The following is a 27,775-nucleotide window of genomic DNA, read 5'->3' on the forward strand; positions in this document are numbered from 1 at the left end:
TTACCATTTCAGATAAATGGTTGTCCAATCTTTTCTTTAAAATGTCCAGTGTTGGAGAATTCACAACTTCTGGAAGTAAGTTGTTCCCCTGGTTAATTGATCTAACTTGTCTGGTTTTGCCTTAAAAATGCCATATGATTCAAACTCAGACTTACTCAAGATAGAATGATGAAGGAAATTGTGGTTTTAAAAAATTGGGAACCAAATCATAGTTTCATCAGTGCGGGAATAAGAAATAATAGTTATTTTCTCTAAGTGACAAGGAGGAATACTTCCTGCACATGACTTTGAAATGTACCTCCCAATTGAAATTTAAACCATGCCTATTAAGTCATGAACAAAGAAACTATCTTATGAAATCAGACTGTTGCTGGCCCAGCATTTAATCTTTGGCAGTGGCTCTCAAAAATCTCCTTCAGTGGATTTTCACATCTGCAAATAGAGGCACCAAAGGACATACCTGGGAACTTCTATATGAGGGAAAGGGATCCTGTTTTTTTCTTCTACCCATGATTACTGTCTTGGAGAAAAACTGTTGCTAGGACAATAGAAGTAGTAAGGGAACACACTGGAATTATGTGGAAATATGTTATCTCTCCTTCCCACCCTATGTGAAGAGAGGAACGAAATTGTAAACTTTGAAGAGTAAAAATGAATCCGCGCTTCCTTTGCCATTACTCGAGAAGTGAGATTGAAACTTCCCCAAACAATACTGCCAGGACAATACAACAAGACTCTACCATTTTAATGGACTTTGGCCACAAAGAGTTGCCAATGGGTAGCATAGCAGTACTTCGCTTATGAAGAACATTTTGCACAACTTGGTGTTCTCCCCTTTTTATATTTTTTTTAAAAATCCTTCGGACTACAATATCAAGATAGCAGAGATTAATTAAAAATACAAAGATTAAAGCCTCTTTTCTCATTATCAATGGAGAAGAGATGGGAAGAAAATTTTAACTTCCACTTGGCAATAGACTCTTCACCCCAATGTCTTTTATTGCTTTTATCAGAGTTTTGGAGTGTATATGATAGAGTGTGTGTGCGTATGTTTGACAACTCCTTTTCTAAACCGTCTTCATTTGTTTTGTTACCTTGGCTCTTTGAATGTAATTAATTGCCGGAAATAAAAAAATGTATGAAAACACAAACTCAAATACCATCGCTTTCTGCTGAAATATTACAAATTAGGAGAAAAGATCTAACTGTGCTTTTGGCTCCAGGGGGGCGATTTGATGAAATTCAATTAATCTCCCAAAGGAATAATCTGGACTCAGGTCAATGACCCTGAAGCTTCTACTTCTACCATCTTCCTCCTGGTGAGGGAAAACGTATCAGCAGATTTTAACCTGGCATACGTAAGAGCTGAGAATTAGGTTTGTAACAAAAATAAAGTCGAGGCTGGACAACATCTGCCTTTCCATCTTGCAACCAAAACTCTGGCAAGGACTATCTGTCCTCCCAATGGCAGTTTTCCAGGAAGTGGGGTTGTGGTGGAAATGAAGAGAGATAGAAGCCATCTCCATATACTACTGGCTTTGGCTCGTCTTGAAAATAATTTATTGCCCTACACTCAACTATTTAGACTGGATTCAAACAAACAATTAAAGAATAAGAGAATAAAGGTTAAACATCTCCCTTAAGGAATTTTATATAATTCCCTTAATATGGAACATGAGTCCATGTTAAGATTTGAGATACAGTGATACCTTGTCTTACAAACTTAATTGGTTCCAGGACAAAGTTCTTAAGATGAAAAGTTTGTAAGACGAAACAATGTTTCCCATAGGAATCAATGGAAAAGCGATTAATGTGTGCAAGCCCAAAATTCACCCCTTTTGCCAGCCGAAGTGCCCGTTTTTGTGCTGCTGGGATTTCCCTGAGGCTCCCCTCCATGGTAAACCCCACCTCCAGACTTCTGTGTTTTTGTGATGCTGCAGGGGAATCCCAGCAGAGGAATCCCAGCATCGCAAAAACGAGCGCTTTGCTGGCAACGGAAGTCCGGAGGTGGGGTTTCCCAGTGAAGGGAGCATCAGTGAAATCGCAGCATCGCAAAAACACCGAAGTCCTTGAAACCCTACCTCCGGACCTCTGTGTTTTTGCGATGCTGTGATTTCATTGAGGCTCCCCTCACTGGGAAACCCCACCTCCGGACTTCCATTGCCAGCGAAGCGCCTGTTTTTGCACTGCTGGGATTCCCCTGCAGCATCGCACAGCATCGCAAAAACACGGAAGTCCGGAGGTGGGGTTTCCTATGGAGGGGAGCTTCAGGGGAATCCCAGCAGCGCAAAAACAGGTGCTTCGCTGGCAACGGAAGTCCGGAGGTGGGGCATCCCAGCGGTGGTGGTGGGTTTGTAAGGTGAAAATAGTTTGTAAGAAGAGGCAAAAAAATCTTAAACTCTGGGTTTGTATCTCAAAAAGTTTGTATGACGAGGCGTTTGTAAGACGAGGTATCACTGTATTTTTTCCTAACCCATGAACGGATCTAGCTAGTATCAGGATTTACTGAAAGAGCTGAACAAAATGCCTAGTTCAGGACACTTGTTTTGTTTGGGCTTGATAGTTGTGGACAGTCTGAGTCTTGAGATTCATGCCAGGTGTTGAGGAAAGAAGGAGAGGAAAGGTTTTTAAAATAATATCATATATAGGAGAAGAAAGGAATTGTGCTGGATTTTTTTTTTAATAAGACAGGGTCTGGGCTTGTTCTCTCTGCATCCTCTAAAACTATCCTCTCCCCAGCTGTCTCTCCACTTGTGTAGCAACTACCACTGAGAATGTTCTGATTGCACAAGAATAGGAAAAACCAGATGCTCAAGATCACAGAATATCTTACACAGCCACACCTGCTTTTCCCAGTAGGAAATAGGCCTCTATGTACACATTACAAATAACTAGAATTTGGACTGAAGGTGTTCCTTTCCAAAGAAGCAACTGGCACATGGGCCTTGACACACCGTACCAAGCGCCAGCTCTACTGATGCCCACATTTTTTTAAAAAAAAATTCTCTCATACCACCATGCTATAAATGCTGTATTTTTTTTTACCCCACCATTTCCTGCTTCAGATCTCCACATCCTTCCATTAGAAGGTGGAAAAAGCTAGGAATCAGCTGCCCTAGATAGTGCAAAGAGCATCACTGCTCAAGGACTCCAAATTTTCCTTGGTTCCCTCTGCAAGTGCAAAAGCTTAGTTGCGAATTTCCCACAAACTTTAACAAAAAAAACCCCGACCCTCGATTAAAAGAGCTTCCATCTCTGTACATGATAATCTTCAGATGGCAGGCTGCTAGATGAGCGTTAAATAATTCCTCCACAGTAAAATGATTGAAAATAAAAGCCAGCTGCCATTTTTGGTTTCTTCCACGGCTGCTTCTCTTAAGTTTGTTTCCTGGGCTCTCCAGGCGAGACCGGGCACGTCAGACTTTGGCCTCCAGCATCTCAAGGAAGAGTTTGTGCATGGGGACTTTGCCTTGCAGTTTGATGCTGTAGAAGTGCTGCACAGCTTTGGCCGCTGTTTGCCGCAGGAGAGGCAGGGTCAGCAGCAGCTTTCCTGCACGCCGTGGTTCCTCGTGACGTTGACCCAGCTCGTAGTCCTGAAGGGCTTCGTGGAGAAGATCTTGGAGTTTCTGCACTGCCTCCATGTCCTCTATGTGCATTGAATCTGTAGAGAAAAAGCAAAATTAAGGAGGGAATCAGTCTAGTTACATGGCTCAGGGCCAGACTATTTACGGGACCGTCTCCTGCCACATGCCACCCAGAGACCAATAAGAGCTCACAGAGTTGGCCTCCTCCAGGTCCCATTGACTAAACAATGCAGGTTGGCAAGACCGTGGGGTAGGGCCTTCTCTGCGGCTGCCCCGGCTCTATGGAACCAACTACCCCCCTGATGTCTGTACTGCTCCCACCCTACTGGCCTTTCGCAAGGCCACAAAGACCTGGCTTTGCCGGCAGGCCTGGGGGGCCATGCATTGTCCATCTTTCATGGCCAAATTTTATTTTATGTATGGTGCACATGCATAAGATTTGTTTGGTTTTTATATAAATGGATTTTATTGGGGTTAGTGTTTTAGAGTTTATATTCAACTTCTTTTTTATTGCTGTATCTTTTTGTATTGTTATTATGTTGTAAGCCGCCCTGAGTCCTTTGGGATTGGAGGGGCATAGAAGTCGAATAAATGAATGAATGAATGAATAGTTCAATGATGGCGAACCATTTTTTCCACGGGAGCCGAAAGAGCACAAGTGCACACCATCATGCCTGTACAAGTGCCCACACCCATAATTCAATGCCTGGGGAGGGCAAAAACAGCTTCTCCCCACCCCCAGAGGCCCGCTGGAGGCCACAAACGGCCTGTTTCCCAACTTCTGGTGGGCCCAGTAGGTATGGAAGCAAGGGAATAAACTTTAAACTGGGTGGAAACCCCCCCTCCTCCACAGCTTTAGATTCAGATTTCTCCCAGATGTGCCAACATGGCTCTACTAATAAATTGGAACTTTGAGGAATGCTTTGCCTTGGACTCTGGTTTAATTTTGGATGCTATTTGGAACCCTGACAGCAAAGTTATTAGGATATGATTTTTGATATACCTGAGATATCCATTTCTCTCTTCTAATATTTAATCTTTTTTAATTTCAAAATGAACAACAACTTTAGCATTTAGAGCTTTATATCATGAGTTCAAACACCGACCTAATTAATGCGCTACACTAACATTCTACACTCTCTAGAGATTTGTCCTTCTAGATCAGCTTGAAAATACTGAAAACTAATTTAAGAAGCCTTGAAAAATTGGATGGGTTTGTCTGCTTTTCACTAAGTAGATATCAGAGTGTTTGTCTATATTTCTCCTTTCTAATTTCTATACCCATATGTGAATTGGAAGAATCGTCACTGAATTATTTTCAAAGCTCTCACTTTGTAACAAAAAAGAAAGGCTATTAGGAACAAAAGCAATAAAACCACTAATAATACGTTAAATTTATATGACTACTAAATCAGAGAGGCTCAAAATCAGTCCAAACATTTATTTTATATTCAAAATTCACTTAGGAAACAAAAAAAATAAATGTATAGGAATGAATGAAATGGGGAGTATGTAGTTTTATATTTATGAAGAAGATCTTGGAAAAATAGCTGATTGCAAGCTCAGAATGTGATTGATAGTGGCGTCAATTAAAAAAAGAAATTTTAAAATCATTGGAACTTGTTTTTCATTTTATTCTACTTTTGTCAACCCACTTCTGAATTGCTCTTTTTTGAGTTGCTATTTTCCAAGGCCGCACAAGGAATAATGGACGAAAACTGATCAAGGAGAGATTCAACCTAAAAATGAGAAATTTTCTGACATTGAGAACAATCAATCAAGCTTTCAAGAAAATATTGGATTGCCATTTGTCAGAAATTTTGTATCAGGGGGGTTAGACTAGATGACCTACAAGGTCCCTTCCAACTTTGATAATCTGTTAGAAACATAGAAGTCTGACGGCAGAAAAAGACCTCATGGTCCATCTAGTCTGCCCTTATACTATTTTCTGTATTTTATCTTAGGATGGATATATGTTTATCCCAGGCATGTTTAAATTCAGTTACTGTGGATTTATCTACCACGTCTGCTGGAAGTTTGTTCCAAGGATCTACTACTCTTTCAGTAAAATAATATTTTCTCATGTTGCTTTTGATCTTTCCCCCAACTAACTTCAGATTGTGACCCCTTGTTCTTGTGTTCACTTTCCTATTAAAAACACTTCCCTCCTGGACCTTATTTAACCCTTTAATATATTTAAATGTTTCGATCATGTCCCCCCTTTTCCTTCTGTCCTCCAGACAGAAGGAAAAGAGGGGTTAATCTGTTAATCTTTTCCTGCAACTCATCTAAAGAAAAGACAGCTGAGTGGGGATTTGACAGCACTTTTTAACTGAAAGGATACCATGCAGAATAGTGGGTTTAAGTTAGAGGAGAGTAGATTTTAACGGAATGTTGAGGGAGGGGGGGGAAATCCTTCCTAAAAATAAAAGCAGTTGAATAATCAGATTAGTTACCTTGAATGATGGTGGGCTCCCCTTTATTAGATGTGCTCAAATGGAGGCTAGATAGCCATATATATATGTAACAGCTACAAAGGAACAAACTCTGCAGCTATTACATATGTGTAACAGGCTCAAAGCAGCAGTTGTAGACTCATTAAACTTCCTACCCTTGTTTTCTCAAGTGCAAAGAGGACCTAACTTTGATAAGTGATTATAAAAATAAGCCAATATTATGGGATTTATTTCCAACAAGCCAATGCTGAACTGTTATCAATATACCTCTGATGAACTGTTAATTACAAAATCAATTACTATGATTTTTTTTTCTTATTGATGTCAGGAGACGGGGAGCTATTAGCCTGAATTCAGATGGAGGGCAATTTCTTCCCAAGTTGTAACAATGGACTTGCCCCTCCTTTCAAAGCATAGGTACCATTTTTTATCCCCATCTCGCTGTTCTAGGAAGTTGCAGAACATTTTCAGAGACTCTTCTCATCCTGCTTACAATCTTTTTGGACTGTTGCCTTCTGGCGGAAGATACTGAACAATTAAAACTCGGACCACACGTTTTCTGAATAGTTTTTATCCCAGAGCTATAATTGCACTTAACAATGAACTAAAGGGTCATGATCAGTGAGCTGTTGGACAGTATTATCTGGTCTGTTGTGTAGATGTTTAGATGGTTCAAGGTGGGGAATTTAATAATAATAATAATAACAACAGAGTTGGAAGGGACCTTGGAGGTCTTCTAGTCCAACCCCCTGCTGAGGCAGGAAACCCTATACCACTTCAGACAGACAGTTATCCAACATCTTCTTTAAAACTTCCAGTGTTGGAGCATTCACAAACTCTGGAGGCAAGCTGTTCCACTGATCAATTGTTCTAAGTGTCGGTAAATTTCTCCTAGTTCTAAGTTACTTCTCTCTTTGTTTAATTTCCACCCATTGCTTTTTGTTCTACCCTCAGGTACTTTGGAGAATAGGTTGACTCCTTCTTCTTTGTGACAACCTCTGAGATATTGGAACACTGCTATCAATCATGTCTCCTCTGGTCCTTCTTTTCATTAAACTACCCATGCCCAATTCCTACAACCATTCTTCATATGTTTTAGCTTCCAGTCCCCTAATCATTTTTGTCGGTCTTCTCTGTACTCTTTCTAGAGTCTCAACATAAAGCCCTCCTTGGCACCGGACCAGGATATCCAGGACCGCCTTCTGCCGCACGAATTCCAGCGGCCGGTTAGGTCCCACAGAGTTGGTCTTCTCCGGGTCCTGTCGACTAAACAATGTCGTCTAGCGGGACCCAGGGGAAGAGCCTTCTCTGTGGTGGCTCTGACACTCTGGAATCAACTCCCCCCAGAGATTAGGACTGCCCCCACCCTCCTTGCCTTTCGTAAACTCCTTAAAACCCACCTCTGTTGTCAGGCTTGGGGGAACTGAGGCATCCCCCCCTTGCCTATGTAATTTTGTGCATGAAATGACTGTGTGTATGTATTTTATCTATTGGGGTTTTTTTCTTTTTAGACTTTTTAATGTAAAACTGTTATTTTAGATTTTAATTATTAGATTTGTTACCATGTATTGTTTTTATCACTGTTGTGAGCCGCCCCGAGTCTACGGAGAGAGGCGGCATACAAATCAAACAAATAATAATAAAATAATAATAACATCCTTTTTGTATTGTGGCAACCAAAACTGAATGCAATATTCCAAGTGTGGTCTTACCAAGGGCTTATAAAGTGGTATTAATACTTCACATGATCTTGAGTCTATCCTTCTGTTAATGCGGCCTAGAACTGTGTTGGCTTTTTTAGCAGCTGCTGCACACTGCTGGCTCATATTTAAATGATTGTCTACTAGGACTCCAAGATCTCCCTCACAGTTACAGACTGTTGAGCAATGTACCACATAGACTGTACTTGTGCATTTTGTTCTTCTTGCCTAAATGTAGAACCTTACTTTTTTCACAATTGAATTTCATTTTGTTAGCGCCCATTGTTCAAGTTTGGTAGGTGGGGCGTGTTTTGGGGATTGTTATGTGTGTTGGATCTGGTCTTTAGGCGTTATTTATTTATTTATTTATTTATTAGATTTGTATGCCGCCCCTCTCCGTAGACTCAGGGCGGCTCACAACATACAATAAAACAATTCACAACAAATCTAATAAATTTAAAAAATTTAAAAACCCCATTATTAAACCAGACATACACACAGACATACCATACATAAATTGTATAGGCCCGGGGGAGGGGGGAATGTCTTAATTCCCCCATGCCTGACGGCAGAGGTGAGTTTTAAGGAGTTTAGGGAAGGCAAGGAGGGTGGAGGCAGTTCTAATCTCCGGGGGGAACTGGTTCCAGAGAGTTGGGGCCGCCACATAGAAGGCTCTTCCCCTGGGACCCGCCAGACGACATTGTTTAGTCGACAGGACCCAGAGAAGGCCAACTCTGTGGGACCTAATCGGTCGCTGGGATTCGTGTAGCAGAAGGCCGATGCCTTGAAGGGCTTTATAGGTCATAACCAACACTTTGAATTGTTATGTGAATTTCGTTGTATGGGTATACTGTGTATTTACATACAATGACAATAATAAAGTATTTATCAGCTTAAAAATAAAAATGAAAAATATCTCCCCAGATTCCCAGCTGCTGATCCCTTTGTCCATGCCTTTACCTGAATTGGCGAGAGCCAGGGCCTTCAGAGTGACAAACTCTTCCTTCTCCACCTTCAGCTTTTTGTACCTCCGCACCAGCTGCAGGATGGCCAAATAGAGCTCCAGGAGTCCTGTCAAACGTGAATGTTCCTCATCCATGATGTAATCTTCAGCATAGACCAGTTTATCCTCATACGGTAACGAGCGATACACAATACCCAGAATGAGGATTTCCATCCAGGCGCTCTGCAATAAGCTCATCTGGTCTCCCAAAGAAAGGTTAGAAAACCCTGTCAAGGCAAAGGAACAGCAGATGAAGAATGCTGACCAAGTAAAGGCACTGGGTTGCTTTCGTCCTAGAAAACTGGCAGAGGCCATTCACTTTATGGTTGTTTATCTTTTTCTTTTTTTAAGAAAATTTTATTAGTCAAAACAAACATACAAACAAACAAACAGAAAAAAATTCATATATCTGTTTTTACAGATCTAATACCGTAACATTTTACATGTTGTTGTTACAAATCACACCTCAGTGTCATAAGCAAACTATATACAATTCAGCAAGTTAATAAGGCATAAAGGTTTTGATACATTTGAATTTTCTTCTACTATATGTACACCTATACTTTTTTTTGTATTGATATATTTAGGGGTTTTTTGTGGATCCATTCATACCATCTTTGCCATATCTCTTTGGTTTCTTTAATTCTTACTCCTTTAATTGCGTTTGTCATTTCATCCATTCATTTTGACATAAGAAAAGAATCCCAAAACAAATGCAAAAGTAAATCTTAGACTAACTTTTCCAAGTGGGTTGCCCTTTGCTGTATTTGTGACTGCAACTTGCAGAATTCTTTGGCTGTTACAGGGAAAAAAAATGTCTGTAGACAAACTCCTCAGTGAAATGGCTTTGACTTTGAGCCAGTCCCATAGATATACTTTAATAAGGCAGAGGCCTATTCAGCTTTTCAAAAGAGAAAGCAGCTTCATATAAGAAGCTACTTCCAATTAACTGAACATTTATTCCTAGGACTGGGCAAAGCATTATTTATTTGTTTGTTTGTTTGTTTAATTTATATTAAAAGGTCCAACGATACTTCACCAGAAGAGCCCTTCACTCCACCACTCGAAACAGAATACCCTACGAAACTAGACTTACAATCCTGGGTCTAGAAAGCTTAGAACTACGAAGCTTTAAACATTATCTAAGTATTGCCTGCAACATCCTGCCTGTCAACAACTACTTCAGCTTCAACCGCAATAACACAAGAGCACGCAACAGGTTCAAACTTAATATCAACCGCTCCAAACTTGAGTGTAAAAAATATGACTTTAGCAATCAAGTTGTTGAAGTGTGGAACTCATTACCAGACTCCGTGGTGTCAACCCCTAACCCCCAACATTTTTCCCTTAGACTTTTCACGGTTGACTTCTCCAGATTCCTTAGAGGTCAGTAAGGGGCGAGCATAAGTTCACTAGTGTGCCTTCCGTCCCCTGTCCAATTGTCTCTCCTATATTTTATATATCTTTTCTCCCATCCATATATCCTTCCTCTACTCTTCATTGATGTATTCTATTCTCATATCTCTTCTTCTATCCCTTCCCTGATATTTACTACTACACGTTTTTATTCTCCTTAACTTTCAATTTGTATTGGACAAAATAAATAAATAAAAATAAATAAATAAATAAATATGTCATCCTACTAGTTTGCACCAGTTCTATAGTCTGCGGAGAGGGGCAGCATACAAATCTAATAAATTATTATTAATTATTATTATTATAGAACTGTTAGTAACTTGGTGGCCTGGGTCACTGGACCTAGGCCTACTAAGCCCCCCGGGCCAGTTCTCTTGGTGGCGGCATTTTGTTTTTTGCTTCTGTGCATGCGCAGAAGTTTTTTTAAAGTACTGAGCATGTGTGCATGCATGCAACCTGGATCCATCCACCTGGCACATCCCTGAGTGAACCGGCAGTAGAAGAATCCGGAACCCATCCCTGCTGCAGGACTTCAATTCCCAGAATGGAGCTAGCTGAGGAATTCTGGGAGTTGAAGTCCTCCAAGCTTAAAGTTGCCAAGGTAGGAGACCCTTGTCCTAGATGATTCTACATTCTACAGTGTGCATACAAAGCCCTGACTTTCATCGAAATGAACAGCAAGTTGAAGTGGCGGAAGTAAAGACGAGGAATGCCTTCAAATCGGCTGCACTGATCCCTATGGAGAATGTAGCTGCTTTAATATTTCAAGAGCTAGTGCTTCAGTCTTGCCAGCATGACTTGTAATATGCCCTTCCGAGATGCTTTGTTCTGGTCTAGTCACTGCTGTGTTAACATGAATAGGAGAGAAAGAGAAGGATAATGCACTGTACTTAAAATCTCCCCACCCTTGTGAAACCAGTCAGCTACGTTATCATAGAAAACACTGTGGGTAGATGTACAAAGTACATGTTTGCAACCTTATTATACAGAATGTACCCGGTTTCTCACAAAATAAGCTATCCCTTGATAATAAGCCAAATAAACAAACAAATAAAGGAAGGAAGGAAGGAAGGAAGGAAGATTAGATTAGATTTATTGGATTTATATGCCGCCCCTCTCCGCAAACTCAGGGCGGAAAGAAGGAAGGAAGGAAGGAAGGAAGGAAGGAAGGAAGGAAGGAAGGAAGGAAGGAAGAATTAATATTAGCCATCACTGAACTATACATTATTTAAAGAGTAGAAGTTTTACTCATAGAAAGAAAATGGGCCTTATTGCAAGATATAAGTTCTCCCCTCATTTGGATAAAACATCTTTGTAAGGCGCTTCATCAAAGCAGCAACATCTAACTTTAAGAAGTCAAACATAATTTGATTGGGAGCTGCCCAGATTTGGCTGAAAGATGGGCAGCTGTATAAATGTTTTAAATAAACAAACAAACATTAAATCACTATGGAATCCCAAATACCATAACTGTGTCTTCAGGACAAGGGGAAAAAGAACTGCCCTACAGAGAGATGCACTGGATTCATTGTCAAAGTTAAAAGGTAAAACACAAACAAAAAGTAACAATCTGTAAATAAGTCCATTAGAACCAGGTAAATCTAATGACTGAGAACAAATGTGATCATAAATAAAACTCTTGTCTGATCTGTGAAAAATCAAAAATAAGTTTGAAAAGGAACTATTCCATAAATGAAAACACAAATTTAGGCATTGTAGCAAGTGTGGGAGAGAAGCAAGGAGATTGTAGCAAGGAGATTTTGTGGTATAAAACATAAGGAAGTGTAAAAACAAACTCATCTCTCAATATTCCATTTTAAAATCCTTTAAAGTGCTAGGAAATTTACACCAGTATCAGTAATGATTCCACTCTGTGCTAAAATGACATTACAATTATAATGATATTCAAGAGAGTATCATACTATTTTCATCCCTGTGATCCTGAGTCCTTTGGGATTGGGTGGCATAGAAGTCGAATAAATGAATGAATGAATGAATGAATGAATGAATGAATGAACGAACAAATAAACAAACAAACAAACAAACAAACAAACAAATAAATGTTTGCTTGTGGGATACTCTTTCAAAATGATTGAGAATAGGCAAAAGTCCTTGTATTAAAGATTCCCTCCCCCCCTTGCTAGTGATAGGAAAACAGAAGATAAAAACATTATTGGCAACTGCAGTCATGTCCCAATAGCCTAGAGTTCTTTCTTATGACTTAGTGATGTGCATGTCTCACTAACTGCAATATACCCTTATCCAGAAGTCTTTATTCCCCGCCAAAACCCCCTCAGCTCATGCAGTCGTGTGTGCCTTCCTACACTTGGACCAAGGGAGCCAGGGTGTTTTGATTCCTCTCGCTAACAACTTGGCAATTAACAAAAGAGCCAGTGATTGCTATATTGACTGGTCGGGAGTTCTATTTTTCTCTCTTAGCTATCTCAACTAAAGGAAGAGAGGGCAGAAGGATGGGTCAGTGGCATTTATTTATCACTATGCCCTGTTTTGTATTTGTGTTGCCAAAGGAGGTAAGGGGTGATAATGGCATAGCAGTCCTTAGACATCCAATTTCCCTTATCGGGCCACTGAATAGAAAAGAGGCCGCGAGCCACATTAATTAACAGATACCAATCAGCTGTCACATGTTGTATGTGCGTGTATGAAGTCTGATGGGTAAGAGGTATGGATCAATAAAGCATTGGAGAAGAGGGCAAGAAGAAATTAGAGGACAGCTGAAGAGGAATCTGGGGCACTCTGGAGATGAATTAGAAATATGCACCAAAGACAAATTCCTGGCATGTACAATCACGCTTGGCCAATAAAGAATTCTATTCTATTCTATTCTATTCTATTCTATTCTACTCTACTCTACTCTATAAATTTGGTCTCTGTTTGGCAAATGAGGAAAGATGCTCAATTTGGCAAAACTGGGCTGCCATACACTGATGACCACAAATTTTTGCTCTGTCCTGTATACCTGAGTAAGAACCACCTACAATCAGCCATGGTTAAGTAAAGGAGCATTTTGACTGGTACACTACATTGCTTAGTAAAAAAAAATATGTCGCTAAAACTTTACATTTATTGGAGAATTGCAATATACAAAATAAACCGTGCCAAGCCAGTGCAGAAGTTGATGAAAAATCAACGGTTTGCCATTTTATCTGTAGAAGGGTCTGATGGTTATGGGAACTTGGGAGGGGTGATTTCATGAGAGAACAGATGCAGAGCAGAGCAGGTTTGACTTGATTCAAATTTATGAATTGATCTGTAAAGTTGAACCAACTTGATTTGGACTTTGACAAATCAATTTATTCATATTTGAATTTTTAAATTGATTTGGAAAACTGAATTGATTTGGATTTTCAAATTGATGCATAAAAAGTATGCTTTTGCCCATAAATAAAAATCTTTCAAATCTCAAACCCATGCTTATATCTTTCCAAATCCTTTTGGAAATGCAATCATTTTATACTTTAAATCAGATCATAAATTCAATCTGAAAATTAAATATTTTTTTGGCAGATTAGAAACTTTAGAAACAGATTAGAAACTTTTGGCAGATTAGAACTTTAGCCTTAGTGCGATAGCTGGAGAACTGGTGGGAAATTCCAGGTTTGTAGATTGGATTGGGAAGTTAAAACAAGGAAGGAAGGTATTGTATAATGGCCAATTATTTCCATGCCACTGCCTAGAAAATGCAGTCACCAAGAATCAAGATTGACTTGAGGGCTTTATTTTTTCAAAGATTAGCATTGTAAATTAGATCATTTTTTTATTAGAAAGAAAGAGTCAGTTGACCAATTTATTACATTTTTAAAAAAGATCATTGTAAGTGACTCGTTAGCTTAAAGTTCAGGACATATAAAAGAAAAGATGAGAAAGATTTCATGCATGGTTAATCAAATTTATGAAGATTACAGCAAACTGATATAATTTAAAAATGATAGAAACATTTGATCTTTTAATAAGTCTTAGACAAGACACCTAAGACAGGGCTTTCATATTCAGATAGGAGCAAAACAGCAAATATCTGTGTATGATTTGACTGTTTTTTAAAAATCATAAAGGCTACAGCTATTTTAAATTAAAGACCAGAATCAGATTCAGAATTCAAAACTGTTACTCTTGGAGCCAGAAAAATCAGTTTTGCCCAAAGTCTTCAAAGATACACCAGGTTGGACCATTTCTTTTCTTAATCTTTTTCACACGAAATGACTTGTAAATTGCCTTTTGGATATTAAGAATCTACAGAAGGACAACTTTTATTATGTACTGGTATCATATTTAAAAGTAAAAAGATTTGTAAGGTTGGATTTTTTTTCTAGCAGCTTTTAAAGTTTTTTTTTCTGGACAGGAGTTCCTTCTCAGGTGAATGTCAAAACTCTTCAATTAAACCTGCCGCATTTAAGTTCATGAAATCATAACCTTCAATTTTTTTTCAGCATTGGAAAGCCAGAGTTTTCAATGAGAGAAAACACATAATTTGTAGCAGGTAGAGTTCATAATCTGTTAATTTATTATAATTTCTGTCATCCTGGAGGGCCATTAGCAGCTGTAATAAAGAGAGATGTAATTAGAGCATCTGAGATGCTATAGACACAGCTGCTGTCATTCCACTAGCCGTATTTCAGTCTTTGTGTGGCTTTCACCTTCTTAACAGCAAAATAGCCACCTTGGGAGAGGCCCTCTCATCACAACCGCTCATCAGATATTTCTCCTTCTTGCTTTATTGTTGCTGTTAGCCGCCCCGAGTCTCCGGAGAGGGGCGGCATACAAATCCAATAAGTAAGTAAGTAAGTAAGTAAGTAAGTAAGTAAGTAAGTAAGTAAGTAAGTAAGTAAGTAAGTAAGTAAGTAAGTAAATAATTATGAGAGGAGTCCTAGTCTACAATCACTGAAGTATGAATCAGCAATGTGCTGCCGCTACCAAAAAAGCTAATGCATTAACAGAGGGATGATACTAAGATCATGAGAAGTGAGGGTGTTGTACTTTGTACTCCAGCAGTGTGCTGCTGCAGCTGCCAAAATGTCTAATATCCTAGTGCCATGATGGCCAATTTATGGCACATGTACCACACGTGGCATGTGGAACCATATCACGTGACACTTTGCAAGCTTTCGGCTCCAGCAGCTGATTTTCGGCCTTGGAAAAGGACGTTTCACCCTCCAGATACTTCAGGAAAGCTTCCCTGAAGCCCTGGGGACAAAACAAAAAACAAAAAAAACAACCCAACGGACAAACCGGAAGTGTGGAAAAATGCACTTCCGGTTTGCCATTGTTAGCATCCTTGTTAGGTTCTTCAGCAAGTGACTGACTCGCTGTGAGCTCTGCAGCAGCAAATAATTGAATTGAAAAATCAGGTCAGATTGCTAAATTTTTGTTAATGAAAGTACAATTTACGTAAATGTCATATAAAGTACTTCACTGTATTATCTCATGTTAGAAATATCACAATGCAAATATGGATGCCTATATGCAATGACATTAAAATGATGATACACATGCAGTGCACTCATGAGAAAAATGTTTACTATTATACACTTGAGTTGTGACATAATATTTCACTCAGAGTTTTGAATCATGTTGTTGTGATACTTGTTTCATCACTTCCATCCTCCCAGCCCTACCCTTCCCTACTTTGCTAGCTTCTCCAAATGCTACGGGAGTGGGGTAGTTAGGATGCACTGAAATGGTATATGTTTGTTTACAGACCTGGATCAGATCTGCCACTAGACAAACGTACCTATAGCCTTTTAAGTAGTGATGGGCAAACTGAACCCGCACAATTTGGGTCCGTACTGAATTTTGCGGTGTTCGGTATGCCGAACACGAACCCGAAATTTTTTCAAACTTCGGGCAAAGTTCGGAGTCGTGTTCGGCGTTTGGAGCTTTGACGTCACCGGCAGGTTGCTAAGGACGCCAAAGTGATCACATCCTGGATTCCATGGAATCCAGGAAGTGATCACTGTGGCATCCTTAGCAACCTGCTGGTGACGTCAAAGCTGCACCCCTGGAATCTCTTCGGGTTCGGGTTCAAGTTCAGTTCGGGTTCGGCCGAATTTTACGTAAAGTTCGTCCAAACTTGCTGAACCCGAACACCGTTGGGTTCGCCCATCACTACTCTTAAGATCACCCATGTGTCGCAATTCAGTTTCACTAATTTCATTAAAACAATCATCTTCATTACTTCACCTATGCCTGTGCCAATAACAAAGAACTAGCAAGGGAATTATATGTTTAGAACTTTTATCCCCAAATGCAAAATGAAATCCAGAAATGATTCAATTATTCAAGGAACAAATTGTGGACTGCATTTTACAAATAATGGACTGCATTTTACAAAATGGCACACTTCGCTTTAATAAATAATAAAGAAGGATGCAGTCAACTGTGGACCAGAGAAAGACAACAGTAGTCCACATTGTATCCAGAAAAACAGCGAATATATTATCTGGGGAATGCTCCATATATTTGGGGGTAGATACATGCTATGCACAGTATATGTCCCAGCAGCTAAAAATATATGGTATTGCATTCCATCTGAGCAACAGTGTGTCTGGTTAACTACAAAATTATCTCAGAAATTTTTAGGCAGGAAGAACCATATCAAAATGAAATAATTGGTGTGAGATTTACAGAAGCCATAGTCTGCTTTGGCCCATGATTATCCTCTCTATTAATTCTGTTCAGCCCTTGGGTCTTCAGGCTGAGTTGCCTTAATCGGTAGCCTAACTCAGTTTGTGCTGAATCAGGTCCTAGCAGATTGTGCAACGAGTGAGAAGTGTAATCCCTATCAGAACAGGTCTCCTTCAAGAAGAGCCCTACCAGGATTAAGATTTGCTGAGAAGCAGTCTCTAAAGACTGACCTCTTTCTCCAAATCTCTATCTACTCCAATTTTTCAGGTCAAAGCTAAATATATAGTGTAATCGCCAGGAGCTATGGATACATTAATTTACACAAATAAATCAATAATTGTGCTGGAAATCATACTACAAGCTAAAAGGATATTGAAGCTACAAATTGTCCTCCTCTAACCTTTGTCTGCTAAAGAATGTAGATTTTCACTGTATCTCTTATTAGCTTGGGAAACAGAAACAACACAATAACAACAAACTAGCTATATTTGCACAGTTTCGTTCCAGCTTCCTGTTCATCCTGGTGACATTAGAAAGTGGAACTCGTAGGTTTTCTTTTTAGTCCAAAATGTATGTTTCCCCAGAGGTGGGCTGCTAAGGTGGAATGGTGACGTGTGCTCGCCCCTGTGGCTCTGAGTGCTAGCACAGTCTAGTGCAATTATGCTATTCCACCTGGGCAGGTAGCAAAATCATGCACGGACACGCAGGTGCGCTGAATGTCCGCGCATGATTTTGCTATCTTCCCAGTAGCATAATTTTTCAGGTCAAAGCTAAATATATAGTGTAATTATGACCTTTAAAACCCTACATGGCATTGGACCAGAGTACCTCCGGAACCGCCTGCTACCGCACAAATCTCAGCGATCGATAAGGTCCCACAGAGTTGGCCTTCTCCAGGTCCCGTCGACTAAACAATATCATCTGGCAGGCCCCAGGGGAAGAGCCTTCTCTGTGGTGGCTCCGGCCCTCTGGAATCAACTCTCCCCGGAGATTAGAACTGCTCCCACCCTCCTTGTCTTCCGTAAACTACTCAAGACCCACCTATACCGCCAGGCATGGGGGATTTGAGACATCTTTCCCCCAGTCTCCTTATATTTTATGTTTGGTATGTATGTGTTGTTTGGTTTTAATTATGATAGGGTTTTAGTTATTTTTAATATTAGATTTGTGCCATTATAATATTGTTTTTATTGTTTTTGTGAGCCGCCCCGAGTCTTCGGAGAGGGGCAGCATACAAATCTAATAAATTGAATTGAATTGAATTGTCAGAAGCTATGGATACATTAATTTACACAAATAAATCAATAATTGTGCTGGAAATCATACTACAAGCAAAAAGGATATTGAAGCTACAAATTGTCCTCCTGTAACCTTTGTCTGCTAAAGAATGCAGATTTTCACAATAACAACTATAACAACAATAACAACAGTAGCATAATTGCGCTGGACTCCGCTAGCACTCAGAACCACAGGGGCGAGCACACGTCACTGTTCCACCTTAGTTGCCCACCTCTGTGTTTCCCCTTCCACATATTGAAAGCAACAAAAGAAAGGAATATTTATATATGCTAGAGAAGAGTGAATTGCTCCTGTGCCATTCAGCAGACAAAGATCCATTACGGTTTACAATTCCCCTACATGAATAATTTTGTCCCCAACTTGTCTCCATCTTAGCTCTCCCTTCTTACCTGGGATGTGCTTTGCCCAGCCAATGATCACAACAAGTTCTCTGTCTGCCAAGTCACAGAGCGTTGTCAATGCTTTGATGTCACTTTCCGGCATGGTAGGGTCAGGCATAGCATAGATCTTCTCCGGCTCTGCCACCAGTAAGTGGGAGACTATTTTAGTCACTGCAAATCCCAAAGCAGAAATTAGAATATACTTGTGGTGAACTCCTAAAACAAATTAAAATCTTTACAAAAAAAGAGAGCAAGACTTTTTTGGTTTCTCTGTTTGTTTTGGATATGCTATTTGAAATGCAACTCCCCCTGGAGATTAGAACGGCCCCCACCCTCCTTGTCTTTCGCAAGTTACTCAAGACCCACCTATATCGCAAGGCATGGGGGAACTAAGACATCTCCCCCAGGCTTTTTATATTTCATGTTTGGTGTGTATGTGCTGTATGGTTTTTCATTATTGGGGTTTTTATATATTTTTATTATTAGATTTGTCCCATTGTTATACTGTTTTTATTACTGTTGTGAGCCGCCCCGAGTCTTTGGAGAGTGGCGGCATACAAATCTAATAAATAATAATAAACAATAATAATAATAATTAGAAATATACTACTTTTTATTTTGACCCAGCAGCTCACTGAACAATCCTTCACCTGATATTGGGCCGTTTTAAAATGTAAATATCAGGATGAACCTGCAAAATTAAACAGGCAAACTATATATCCTACCCAGTAGTGAGTTCTAAAAACTGTTGCTACAGGTTCACACTCACATGTGCTTGCAACGCTTCTGCGCATGCACAGAAACGGCCCGAGCTGGTGGGCAGAGCCTCCTGAAGTCCTGCTGTCAGCGCTAACAGTTCTAAGAACTGGGACAAACCAGGAGTAATCCACCACTGATCCTACCACCAAGTTGGGGCCTTTTCCTGATCTTCAAATATCTTTACTCATGTTAATTTATATACTTATAAAATATTTTAACCACCCATCTTACTTTAGAATAACTCTTGATAAATTTAAGGTAATTACTGATATCCTTAAGATTCTTATATATATATATAAAAATCAAATTCCATTTCTGAAAATGGTGAATATTGTAAATAATTGGTGTTATGTTGAAACAAGTTTTGTTAGGGTACCTACATTGGCACATATTTTCCATAAAGGAAATAGAGCTCTCCTGAGATAAAGTGAGGATGCAAAAAAAGAAAAAAAGCCAATAACCCTTAACCATGTGCCTGGGAGAAAATACAAATGAATTATGATCCATTTCTCTTTATATATTTTTCTAATTACAGTATTCATGTGAGCAATTTTTACATGAAGTGCATTAGATTCTCTTAGTACATGCACACAGAACATAATTCTTCTGATCTTGTTGCATCTATTAATTACAGACACTGCAGAAGCAACATAGATTCTCTAATGTTATCTAATGAGGACAACATCCTATCATAAAAGGAACATTGTTTTCCGTATATTTTTTCAACATATATAATTTCAAGACGAACCAAAAAATTGTTAAGAGGACCCATTAAATGAGGGAGAAGGGAGAGAATTGGGAGATAAGAAGGGATCTCAACGGTGGTTCAGATCATCTCACATATATGGATTGAAATTTTAAGAATGGGTAGTTTTTTAAATGTTTACTTTAATTATATTAAGCTTATCTTAGACAATTTCTTGTGTTTATGTGCACACTGATTTTCAGCAACGGCAATCAGAGGGGGTTCTGGGTGGAAAAAAAGGAAAGTTTTAGGACCATATATGTTTGAAGGGAGATATTTTGCCAAATTCTGGTCTAGTTATTGTAAGAAAAGAGCGATGTTAATCTGTGGTACTAGATAATTAATTCACAAGCAATAAAAGAAATATATTGATTATGAAGAAGGAGTATAATTAAAGTGTATGCCTCATACAGATATACACTGATCAAAAAAATAAAGGGAACACTTAAACAACACTATATAACTCCAAGTAAATCAAACTTCTGTGAAAACAAACTGTCCACTTAGGAAGCAACACTGATTGACAATCAATTTCACGTGCTGTTGTCCACATTCAACTTCATACAGAACAAAGTATTCAATGAGAATATTTCATTCATTTTAAATTTCATTCATTATTTGAGTGTTTCCTTTATTTTTGTGAGCAGTATATACATAGCGATAGATAGATAGTAGATAGATAGATAGATAGATAGATAGATAGATAGATAGATAGACAGACAGACAGACAGACAGACAGACAGACAGACAGAGATAGAGGGAGGGGGAGGGAGGGTATAGGTATATAGATATAGATAGATTATAGATTATAGATATAGATATAGATATATAGATATATATAGATATAGATATATAGATATAGTGTCTCCAGAGAGGGGCAGCATACAAATCTAATAAATAATAATGATAATGATGATAATGATAATGATATAGATATAGATATAGATATAGATATAGATATAGATAGCACTTCTGGGGCCTAGAGGGGGAGCTCTTGCCTCACAATCAGGAAGTTATGAGTTTTATCCTAGGTAGAGGCAGATGTAGGGTCTCCTGCTTGGGCAGAGGGTTGGACTAGATGACCTGCAAGGTCCCTTCCAACTCTGTTAATCTGGTATATGAAAACATCGAGCTAAAGGTCCATTTGGTGTCAGCATTAGAACTATTTTTGTAGTTTGCCAAATGCTTCTAGAATTAACTATCATTACCACCCCAATGCCCTATCATGAAATACTTCAAAAATATTATCAAATGACTGAATATCAGCAATGGAGAAGATTATAAATTTGCAAAGATGTTTTTTTTAAAAAACCACCTCGAAAAAGGAATTGTTGATGGTTGATCATCATATCTGTGTGGAGGTTGATGACTAAAGGGCTACAGCAGCTGTGAAATAATAGCGTCTTTCTTGTATTTATACCAATATTTTGTATTTTTCATATACTATGATCATGCAAACATAATACTTTTCTTGTCAGAACAGCCTACACTGTTGAATCAACCCTGCCTTCCCATTCCGACCCATCTCCCAAATTTATTCTGCTATCCCACGAAAAACAGAAACGAGAGACCCAGAAAGAAAAGATAGAAGAAAATGTTGGTTGTGTCAGTGGAAATGCTTTCTGTCTAACATTCAATTTAGGTTTAGAATTGCACACTATAGCCCTGGATGACCTTATTTAGGCCATGCTATTTAATTGCTGTATAATTAAAATTATTGAGAATTTGATTCTCTCAATGAAAAGTTAAGCAGATCGATGAACATTGAAGGTTTAATCCATAAAGAGAATGTGCAACTGGCACGTACATGGTTTTTTGGCCGGAGGGGAAATCTGTAAACTCAGATAAGTACTACTTTCGGAGTCCAGTCTTCTTTTGTACTTCTGGCGGCCTCCACGCACTCGATCCAAACGCACTCCTGCAAGCAAAAGAACGAGATCTTAAGGAATTTACATGAGATTCTGAAAGGGCGGGAGGGACATTTCTTTGCCATCAATAGCAATTATAAATGAAGAAAGGTCGATACTACAAAGAAGAGGGGATGTAGGTATGTATAGGGCATGAGGCAGAGGTGGGCTGCTAAGGTGGAACAGGTGACATGTGCTCATCCCCGTGGCTCTGAGTGCTAGCAGAGTCCAGCACAATTTTTTTACATTAAGGGGTTTTAAACTGTTTTTAATTATTGGATTTGTACTGTTTTTATTGTTGTGAGCCGCCCCGAGTCTTTAGAGAGGGGCGGCATTCAAATCTAATAAATAATAATCATAGACTTCAGAGGATAATCAGAACTGCAGAAAAAACAATTGCTGCCAACCTGCTTTCCATTGAGGACCTGTATACTGCACGAGTCAAAAAGAGGGCGGGGAAAATATTTACTGACCCCTCGCATCCTGGACGCAAACTGTTTCAACTCCTACCCTCAAAACGTCGCTACAGAGCATTGCACACCAAGACAACTAGCCATCACTCTACTAAACAAATAATTCCCTCAACACTGTCAGACTTTTTACTAAATCTGCACTTCTATTCTACTAGTTTTTCTCATCATTCCTATCATCCTTTTCCTCCCACTTATGACTGTCACTTGTTGCTTGTATCCTAAGATTTTTATTAATATTGATTGTTTCTTCATTGCTTATTTGACCCCTATGACAATCATTAAGTGTTGTACCACATGATTCTTGACAAATGTATCTTTTTCTTTTATGTAGCTGAGAGCATACGCACCAAGACAAATTCCTTGTGTGTCCAATCACACTTGGCCAATAAGAATTGTATTGTATTGTATTGTATTGTATTATGTTCTGTTCTGTTCTATTCTATTCTATTCTAAATAATAATAATAATAATTCTGCTCCTGCACCTGGGCAGGTAGCAAAATCGGGCACGGACATACAGGTGCATCACAGGCGTCACCGTGCGTGATTTCGCTACCTGCCCAGGTGCAGCAACAGAATTATGCTGGACTCCTCTAGCACTCAAAGCCACGGGAGCGAGCACATATCACCGTTCCTCCTTAGCAGCCCACCTCTGGCATGAGGGCATGTAAAATGTATACATTTTATCTATATATAAAATGACTTCTGAGATTAACAGGTTAGATAAAAGCATAAAACATATGTATATTTTGCATGCATACATCTGCAATTCTTTTGACAGTTACCGTAATTGGAAAGGGAAAACAGCTTCTTCCAAACTAGTCAGGATTATAGGATTTGGTATATAAAACAGAGGCAAAGCTCAGTTGTTATTCCTGAAGCGACTCAGGAATTAAATAACTTCCTCAACAAAATTAGCTTGCAAATACTTTCCAAACCCCAGATTTCTCAGGACAAAAATTGTGACAGAAGATCTCATCTTTCTTTTGTACCAAAAATGCCTGGTAGGGCAAACTATCTTTGATAATAAACTTGTGACAATCTAAACAAGAAATGTATTTTTCCCATTCAGTAATACTGTTTATTTCCATTAATTTCTGTATACTGTATATTTCAATTAATCTAAATATAGTTTTCAAACAATCAGCCCAATAGGAAAAAAAAGTTTTAAAATTGCATTATTAAGAATTCTAAAATTGAGTATTTAATTATTAATTTAATAAATAAATAAACTTTTTAAAGTTTTCTTTCACTGAATATTAATGAATATTCTTCACTCCCGCTTCCAAATTAGAGATAAAAACATATAACACACCTTAAATGTTATCCCTTCCTGTCTGTCTAAATCAATAGAATTGTTTTTCCTTTGTATTAGTTATTCATTAATGTCCATGGCAGCCTGGCCCAACCATTAGGCACAATGAAGCAATCATACAGGAGAGCAGACAATGGCATTGATTTGGAAAACAGAGCTGGTCGTGGATGGTGCCATCTTGGCTTTTGCCTTAAACGTAAAAAATATTTGGGCAGGATGAAGGGGATACCATTGGTTATTGACCCAATTCCCAGAACACCGGTCTTACAGTTTCTAAAAAGGAAAAACAGTTAACCTTCTTAAATGTTACTAAAAAATTGCAACCTTCAAATCACAATGAATTCTTCTGGCAAAAACCATTCTCCTTTTTGAATATGAATCTGTAAGCGCTTCCTATTTTACATCGGCATCCTTTTTATATGTTTCTTAAACAAAGTCATGCTGCACTTTCATTCAAGCTCATAGACAAAACGTTCAATCATCTGAAAATGTGACCATTTTATTTTAGGAATTTATGTATGAGTTAAAATGCTACAGCTTTGTTTATTTTGCACACAATCATTGCCAAAGTACATTCAGGTTTGAACACAGTCAAGCAAGGCTTAGAGGTCAATCTTTTCACATGTATGTTGCACTGAGTTTCACAAAACTTCTAGTTCAGTGACGGCGAACCTTTTTTTCCTTGGGTGCCGAAAGTGTATGGGCACATGCTATTGCACATACATGAGTGCCCATACCTATAATTCAATGTCGGGGGGGGGGGAGAAAACAGCTTCCCCCATTCCCCCAGAGGTCCTCTGGGGGTCAGAAATGGCCTATTTCCCAACTTACGGTGGGCCCAGTAGGTCATTTTTCACCCTCCTCAGGCTCCAAAAGGCTTCCCTGGAGCCAGAGGGGAGGGAAAATATGCCCTCTCCCATCCTCCCGGGGCTCTCTGGAAGCTGAAAATGCCCTCCCAGGGCCTCTGTAGGAGCCAAAAATCAGCTGGCCAGCACACACATGCACGTTAGAGCTGAGCTAGTTCTAGAAGAATCAGAATTTTATGAGGTTTGGCAAAAGGTATATATCTGGTGGGATACAAAGAAACAGAGATAACCTTATTTTTACACTATTTTAAATATATTTGTACCTAGTAGTTATATTGTATTAGACAGTGATTATTAACAATATAAAGATAAACTCCTTCTTTCCTCTTCTACCATTTCTCTTTTTTTTCTTCATAGTTCATTTCAAGTTATAATTTTAAAATTTCTATATATTTTTAAATGTTTTAGATGTGTTTGTACTTATTATCTTACAATTGATATATCTAAGTATTTTATAAATAATGATAAAGTTTGTTTATTATTATTTTTTATTTTTTTATTTTTTACTTATTATAAATATAAAGATGACTTCTACTTTGAGAGGAGCGATTGTTGCTCCACTAAACGTTACATGTAATGTATGTTTTGTCTGTCTTTGCAATTTAATAAATTGCCAGTTCATTTCAAGTTATAATTTTAAAATTTCTATATATTTTTAAATGTTTTAGATGTGTTTCTACTTATTATCTTACAATTGATATATTTAAGTATTTTATAAATAATGATAAAGTTAGTTTATTATTTTTTTTATTTTTTTTATTTTTTACTTATTATAAATATAAAGATGACTGCTACTTTGAGAAGAGCGATTGTTGCTCCACTAAATGTTACGTGTAATGTATGTTTTGTCTGTCTTTGCAATTTAATAAAATGTATATATATATTTAAAAAGAGCTGAGCTAGGGCAATGGCTTGTGTGCCAGCAGATATGGCTCCGCGTGGCACATGTGGCACCCGTGCCACAGGTTCGCCATCACTGTTCTAGATCAGCAGTGGGTCGCTGCCAGTTTGGCCCAATTCTGTGAACCAGTAGCGATGGGAGGCTCCGCCCATCCTCCCAGTACGCTTCTGCACATGCACAAGAGCACACATGCGAACCGGTAGTAACGGGTTTTAGTTTAAGTACATATGCAATTTTTAACACATTTGCATAGTATACAAATGATATTAAAAACCTTTGGCTGTTCCTGAATTCTGAAAATACTACATCTGTAATCCACATGATACTTTTCAAAAAATATATATTTATTATTATGGTTTTCATAGCATCCAATTTCAGATTGGATTTCTTGCACAATGAGTTAAGATTATTTATTTATTTATTTACTTACTTACTTACTTACTTACTTACTTACTTACTTACTTACTTACTTACTTACTTATTTATTGGATTTGTATGCCGCCCCTTTCCGCAGACTTGGGGCGGCTAACAACAATGATAAAAACAGCATGTAGAAATCCAATTAATAAAACAACTAAAAACCCTTATAATAAAACCAAACATACACACAAACATACCATGCATAACTTGTAATGGCCTAGGGGGAAGGAATATCTTAACTTCCCCATGCCTGGCGGCATAAATGAGTCTTGAGTAGTTTACGAAAGACAGGGAAGGTGGGGGCAGTTCTAATCTCCAGGGGGAGTTGGTTCCGGAGGGCTGGGGCCGCCACAGAGAAGGCTCTTCCCCTGGGGCCCGCCAAACAACATTGTTTAGTCGATGGGACCCGGAGAAGGCCAACTCTGTGGGACCTTATCGGTCGCTGGGATTTGTGCGGTAGCAGGCGGTTCCGGAGGTAATCTGGTCCCATGCCATGTAGGGCTTAATAATAATATTAAGAGAAGCAAATATATATAACATAAAGAGATACAATATATTTATAATATTGTATCATATATCTACAGTAATGTAATAATGTTATTACTACAGTAATATCATCTGCAACTGCCTCAACCCAATAGGTATGTAGTTTGTTTCTCTGTCTGACAACACAATGTATATGTACTTATATTTATAGTGGAGAGGCCATAAGGGTGTGCAAACTATATTCGCTAATGTATAGACCAATGTATGCAAAGGAAAAATAGTTTCTACTGGCTATGTTCCAATTGCCATGCATTTTCTTTCCCAGGGTGCTTGCTAATGTCTAATGTGGAACTTTTCAGGCTAAGTTCTGGTATTCGGGAAAAAGAAAAAAAAAAGCAGACATCAGCCAAATAATACTGAAAATAAAACATAACACGACAAAAAATTAAAACATGAACCACACAAAATGTAATAAACCACAAAGATTGGGAATCGGTACAAATACATTTGGACCACTCTGGAATGATCAGCATGTTTATTATTTATTTATTATTATTTATTATTTAGATTTGTATGCCGCCCCTCTCCGTGAACTCGGGGTGGCTCACAACAGGCATAAACAAATCGTACAAATCCAAATAGATTCAAATAAATTTAAATATTTTAAAAAGTTTAAAAAAGAACCCCGATATACTAACAAGCACATACACAAACATACCATACATAAATTGTATGTGCCCGGGGGAGAGGTTTCAATTCCCCCATGCCTGACAACAAAGGTGGGTTTTAAGAACTTTACGGAAGGCAGGGAGAGTAGGGGCAGTTCTAATCTCCGGGGGGAGTTGGTTCCAGAGAGTTGGGGCCGCCACAGAGAAGGCTCTTCCCCTGGGGCCCGCCAACCGACATTGTTTAGTTGACGGGACCCGGAGAAGGCCCACTCTGTGGGACCTAATCGGTCGCTGGGATTCATGCGGCAGAAGGCGGTCCCGGAGATATTCTGGTCCAATGCCATGAAGGGCTTTAAAGGTCATAACCAACACTTTGAATTGTGACCGGAAATTGATCGGCAACCAATGCAGACTGCGGAGTGATGGCGAAACATGGGCATACCTAGGTAAGCCCATGACTGCTCTCGCAGCTCCGGCTCTGAATTGTTCAGTGTACAGGTATGTAACAGGGAACATTTGCACAAGGTTACGTCAAGCGCTATGATAACTTGACCATATCTTCCTTAGAGCAAGAATTGGTTAGTAAATTGAACCACCCAAACCTCAGCTCCAAGGGCCAAGACTCATTACAGGATAAGGCAAGGAGGAGATAGGGAAGAAATCAGATGATTTACTAAAGAAATATACATATATATTAAGCATTTTGCGCTCCGTACTTGGCTGGGAATGTGGCTGCACAGGTTGCAGCGGAATTAGG

General features: G+C 38.8%; 1 protein-coding gene across 3 annotated transcripts in view; it reads right to left on the reverse strand.

The window, feature by feature from the left end:
• Positions 1-3,009: 3,009 nt before the first annotated feature.
• The window catches only part of ESRRB (estrogen related receptor beta), a 59,358-nt gene continuing 34,592 nt past the window's right edge, over positions 3,010-27,775 (reverse strand). For 2 of the 3 annotated variants that reach the window (XM_070733902.1, XM_070733920.1), the window contains 4 exons: positions 21,792-21,902; positions 18,490-18,651; positions 8,701-8,970; positions 3,010-3,661 (listed from right to left, as the gene is read on the reverse strand). In XM_070733902.1, the coding sequence (XP_070590003.1) occupies positions 3,417-3,661; positions 8,701-8,970; positions 18,490-18,651; positions 21,792-21,902 (788 nt within the window). In that variant the 3' untranslated portion in view covers positions 3,010-3,416. Of the gene's footprint in view, positions 3,662-8,700; positions 8,971-18,489; positions 18,652-21,785; positions 21,903-27,775 lie in introns of all 3 variants that reach the window. The other variant, XM_070733911.1, reaches the window with a different exon arrangement.

The sequence above is a fragment of the Erythrolamprus reginae genome, chromosome 1 (genome assembly GCF_031021105.1).
Source record: "Erythrolamprus reginae isolate rEryReg1 chromosome 1, rEryReg1.hap1, whole genome shotgun sequence".
NCBI classification, from domain to species: Eukaryota; Metazoa; Chordata; class Lepidosauria; order Squamata; family Dipsadidae; genus Erythrolamprus; species Erythrolamprus reginae.